A 5,125-nucleotide genomic window follows, 5' to 3' on the forward strand; every position below is an offset into this window, starting at 1 on the left:
GTCATTCTCAAGCAGCTAAGTCTGGTAAATATTTGGGGGAGACAACTTGAGAGAAATCCTTGTGTCCCACACATTGTTTACTCCCCAGTTCCCCTACACTCCTCACCCCATCCCTGATAAGCCATTGCAACAGTTACTGTCTCTATGCATCCACTCCTTCTTCTGTGCTTCATAAACTGGGAAACCTAACAGAAACAATAAAAAAAACACCCCAAAATGAAACAGAAAGATGGAAATAGTAATAACGTAAAGATAAAAATGAAGAATAAGAAAGAAAAGACCACCAACAATATTTAAAAAGACAGAGAAGAAATTTCTGTTGTGGAACGAGTGAGAAATATTTAGACCCAGAGCAAATTCAGGTTGGGTCGAGAGGTCAACTGATCAGGTATCATATTATACCATAGTTCCATTCACCATAATCAAGTTTACAATAATTTGTCTGACAGTAAAGCTGTTCGAGAACCTTGCCTGTGACTAGAGGGCATTTGCCAGTGGTTTAATCTCTGCAGGTGGATTTTGGGCTCCCAATGTCCTCCATAGTCTGCTACAAACTGGGTGTTCACAATGTAAGCTCTGATATTCTCCCCTTCATCACATTTGGATTTTTTTATCCTTAGATCACACAGGCTGGTGTGCTTCTTCCACGTGGACTTAGTTGATGCCTCATTTAGATGACTGCTTGTTTGAATACGAGCCTTAAGACCTCAGACACTATTCCAATTGATAGCTGGGCACCATCTGCTTTCTTCACCACACTTTGCTATAGGACCCTTTATCTTCAGTGATTTCTCCATGAAGCCAAGTATTGAGCAGGGCCATGTTATAAGAACTAACTGTTTTGGATGGGGGCTAGAATTAAGTGGGAGCCCAGAATCCATCTGCTTGTCCCGAGTTATGAACAAGTCTGTTTACTTTGGTGGTCATATTATGACTAAAACATAAACAAAACCCAACCAGAATAGCAACAAGAACAACAAAAATTAAAACAAACCCCCAAAGAAACAAGAAACAAAACAAAACGAAACAAAAAAAATTGTCATCAATGGCCCTGGAGTATAAGGTAATCACATTAATAACACCAATAATCCAATCTGGTCATCTTCTTCTTTTTTTTCTAATTTGTTTATTTGTCTTTAAAAACACTTTTTTATTGAAGTGTTGCTGTTTGCTATAGATTTTAGAGATCTGTTTGTTGTGTGGTTGCCAATTCTCCGAGTCTGTGGGTTCTTGTTTGTATTAGGTCACAGACATCTATTGTCTTCTCCTGTGTGTTTCCTTTGTTATATTTGATGGCATGTCTGGGCCCTGCAATAATAAGGCCTTTACGTTTGCTCCCGTTTGCTCCCTGACGGTCTTCATAGTCTGGGATTGACAGTTACGTCTCTGATCCTTCTTGAGGTCCGTTCTGTATATGGGGACAGGTCTGGGGCTTGTTTTACTGTTTTGTAGATGGAGATTACATTTTGAGGCGAGGATCTCTGTTTCTAACGCAAAGGGAAGATCCTTGTCTCTCTCAGCTCCTGTAGCATCGGGTGTGTGTTTTTTAGCTGCTTATACATATATTTCTACCTGAATATTTTCCCCTATGTGTCTGTGTCTATTCTATTCTTTAAAAAGTTTAAATAAATCATTTTATTGAGGGCTCTTACAGCTCTTATAACAATCCATACATTGATCACATCAACCACATTTGTACGTATGTTGCCATCATAGTTTCCCTAACATTTTCCTTCTACTTGAGCCCTTGGTCTCAGCTCTTCTTTTTTCTCCGCCCTCCCCCATGGCCATCTTCTTTAGAACCCCCCGATTCACATCTTTGTCCCTTCTACTGCCTCACCCAAATCCGGACAGCTGGTTCCCACAGAGAAGCAGCAATGGTCATTTCCACTTCAGATCATGAAAATGAGAGGATGCTCCTACATCCCTCCCTAATCCAAAGCCAACATTTCTCAAGTCTGGGCATCCGGGAGGTACCCACCAACAGGAAAGATAGCATTACTCACAAGTCATTTAGAAATCCAAGTATTTGTCTTGATCTAAATACTATGACCTTGAAACTATAATTTTGATCAATCTGGAGCAATTAACATGAAAAAGATACATAGGTATCGCTATATACTCTTAACCAGTGTGCTTACGCTTGGTAAGGATGTTGTGTTTGGTAAAGTGGAGGGTCAGCAAAAGGGATGGACCTTCGCGAACTCAAACAGAACAATAGTTGTGAGGATGGCTCAGGACTTGGCCATGCTTCATTGTCTTGTACAAGAGCTTGCTATGAGTTGGAACTGATGGGACACGGCCCAACAACAGCTAGAGCCAGTGCACTTCAATCAAGGGCACAAACAAGGGTCAGATGAAATGGGGTATAACTCAGAATTATAAAATAGGGCAGCATCCACCCATTTCTGCTAAATAAAATACAAATTAGTAGAATACACATGGAAATGAAATGTTCTCCAAGCTTCTATTTGTTTACAATAGGCATGTGTTACTTTTGTAATATATGTTTGAATTTTAAGCTCGATCATGTATATATATGTATATTTATTTATCATCCATGTTTTAACACTGCCATACAAATGAAAACAAGATTACCAAGGAAACATTCATTTATGCCCATCTGTTACTGATATAATGTAAAACACACAAACAATCTATTAAAATGTCGAATTTTCTGCTTGAATTTGGACAGTGAGCTAGAATTCATAGCAGGGAAATGTTGCCAAACAACAAAATATTTTTAAAAAATCTCTGAAGGAGTCATTGTTTCCAATCTGCAATGGACTAAACATTTAAATGGTGGACAGAAATTCTCAGCCAAGTTGAATTTGTGTCATAGTTTGCCCCATCAACATCCCTCAGGCCATCAACATACACACTATTAATGCTACATGCCTTTCACATTTTTAGATGCATGAACTTTTTTCCTTGTGTGACAATGTTTTTGATTTGGGGGAGCATTCTCAGAAACTGGGCAGGCTCCAGGAAGTTACCCAGCAGGGGTTAGGGGTGGGACAAGGACTTGCCCTCAGGGGACTTACAGCAGAAAGCTACAGCTGGACAGACCACCTTTACCATGTCCCCTGGTTTCTCTCTTAGGCTGTTTTGACACCAAAGGATACAATATGGGCAGTCCCAGGTTATGAACAAGAGTTGATCCCAAGTTTGTCTTTAAGACGAATTGATGGTGAAGTCTGGACAGCTACAGAAGGTTCTTATTGACCCTAACTTTAGAGCAACCTGCCTGTGTGGCAAGTGGAGGGGGATTGTGATGAAGAATTTGTTGCAAGTAGGGGTGGTTCAATGGTTCTAAAGTTGTTTACATAACATTAAAGGGCCAACAACATAAGCTTGTTAAGCTCACTGCCAGCTCTGATTCAGAGTGGCCCTAGAGGACAGGGTAGAACTGCTCCTGTGGGTGTCCGAGGCTGTCAATCTTTAACAGAGTACAAAGCCTTATTTTTCTCCCACACTGTGGCTGGTGGTGCCAACTGCTGACCTTGAAGCTGGCAGCCCAACTTGATGAAAGGGCAAGTTATCCCTAAACAGGACTTACAGGAATTTATTCTGGCCTCACTCCACTCATCCAACCACACCCCCTCAGTCACCCTGACCACCCACCCATGCACCAGGGCCGATCGGTGGTACTGTGAACACTGGGCCCAACAGTGGCTGGGAAAGTGAAGGGGTGAACTTGTTTATCAGGTTCTGCAGCTGATGTTTTCTTGGTTTGTTTGAGATCTTACTAACTACCCTTCCCTAGAAATCGTAAGATCCTTCTGCCTCTTTTATTCTGAAACGGCTGGCTTGGTGAACTGTTCCACGTGGGTTTCTTTCCGTCAGGGCTTATGTGTTGCGCTCCAATCCGAAAGGCCAGCCGTTGTAAACCACTAGCTTGCTCCCTGGAGAAAGACAGGGCTTTCTCCTGCTATACAGAGATGCGGTCATGGAAACCCAGAGAGGAGGTTCTACCGGTCTTACAAGGGTCGCTATGAGTTGATATCAACTCCATGACAGTGAGTCATCTTGATCGCCAAGCCTTCCTCCCGATAGGGGCTGGGTGGGTTCCAAAGATCAACCTTTGAAGGTGTAGCTAAGGCCGCCCCAGGGCACACTTTGGGAGGGCAAGGTGGAGCAATCAAACCGCAGGTGGGAACGTACCATCGCGGAGCCAAAGCCTCTGTCAAGGACAGTGGTGGGGCTGGGGAACTGAGGCCGAACGCACGGAGAGCCGGCCCCGCAGTCCTCGGCGTGCCGGTGCAGCAGGCGCGGGCTGGAAACCGTCTGCGAAGCGCGCGCGCCTCCCCGCTAGTGGGCCCAGCGCGCGCGGCCCGGGTGGCGCAGAGGGAGAGGGAAAGCGCGCCTGGAGGTCTAGGAGCAGTAGCCCTGGGAGGCGCGGTCTGGTCTGGGGGTGCAGAACTCAGAGAAGTATCGGAGTTCGTGAAGGTGGGCTCCCGGGGTGCCCTGGAGCCGGGAGTGGCTCAGTGGGTGCCTGTGGAGTGGAGATAGATGGTGGGGGAGCTCTAGATGGGGGTGCGCTCCGGACGTGGGGATCCAGAGGCGCCGAGGTGCCCACAAGGGGTCCTGGGAGCACCTCCTTGTCTGAGCACGGGTCGGGGTGGGGAGTGCTAGGGCTCAAGGGTCCCTTCTGCGCTGGCCAAGTCTGGAGCGCGGGGCCGCTGGATGTGGACCCAGAGCCTCGGCGGGACCTGAAGACTGACTTACCCTCTTGGCTCTTTTGCCTCCCACGGGTGCCATCGTCGTAGCTCCTGGGTGGCGGCCCGACGTGGTGTATCTGTACCCTCTGCGAAGCCGGGAGCTGCCCCGCCGCCGCAGCCTAGGGGCTTCGTCTTTATAGCGGCCGCCGCGCCGCGCGGGCTGGGTTTCCGGGCCAAGCGCGGCCCAGCCCCGACCTCGGGCGGGGGAACACGCCCACCAGCCCTTCCTTCGGGCCAACGGATCGTTAGGAACTTGCCCAGAGGTCGGGATGGTCAGGATTATTTTCCAAAAGGTGTGGGAAAGACGAGCAGACCAGAGAAGAAAAATCGGAGCGTCTGAGGTTGCCACTGGCTCAGGCTTCAACCCTATCGAAACGACTACGCTGACTTAGCGCGTATTTTCC

At 46.8% G+C, this 5,125-nt stretch overlaps 1 protein-coding gene across 1 annotated transcript in view; it reads right to left on the reverse strand.

Moving 5' to 3' along the window:
- The window catches only part of BHMT (betaine--homocysteine S-methyltransferase), a 21,764-nt gene extending 16,935 nt beyond the window's left edge, over positions 1-4,829 (reverse strand). Inside the window, exon 1 of the mRNA XM_004703521.4 lies at positions 4,729-4,829. Within this exon, the coding sequence (XP_004703578.1) occupies positions 4,729-4,761 (33 nt within the window). The 5' untranslated portion in view covers positions 4,762-4,829. The remainder of the gene's footprint in view (positions 1-4,728) is intronic.
- Between the last annotated feature and the right edge of the window lie 296 nt (positions 4,830-5,125).

The sequence above is a fragment of the Echinops telfairi genome, unplaced genomic scaffold (genome assembly GCF_000313985.2).
Source record: "Echinops telfairi isolate 266 unplaced genomic scaffold, ASM31398v2 ScPeMD7_7469;HRSCAF=8507_1, whole genome shotgun sequence".
Taxonomy (NCBI): Eukaryota; Metazoa; Chordata; class Mammalia; order Afrosoricida; family Tenrecidae; genus Echinops; species Echinops telfairi.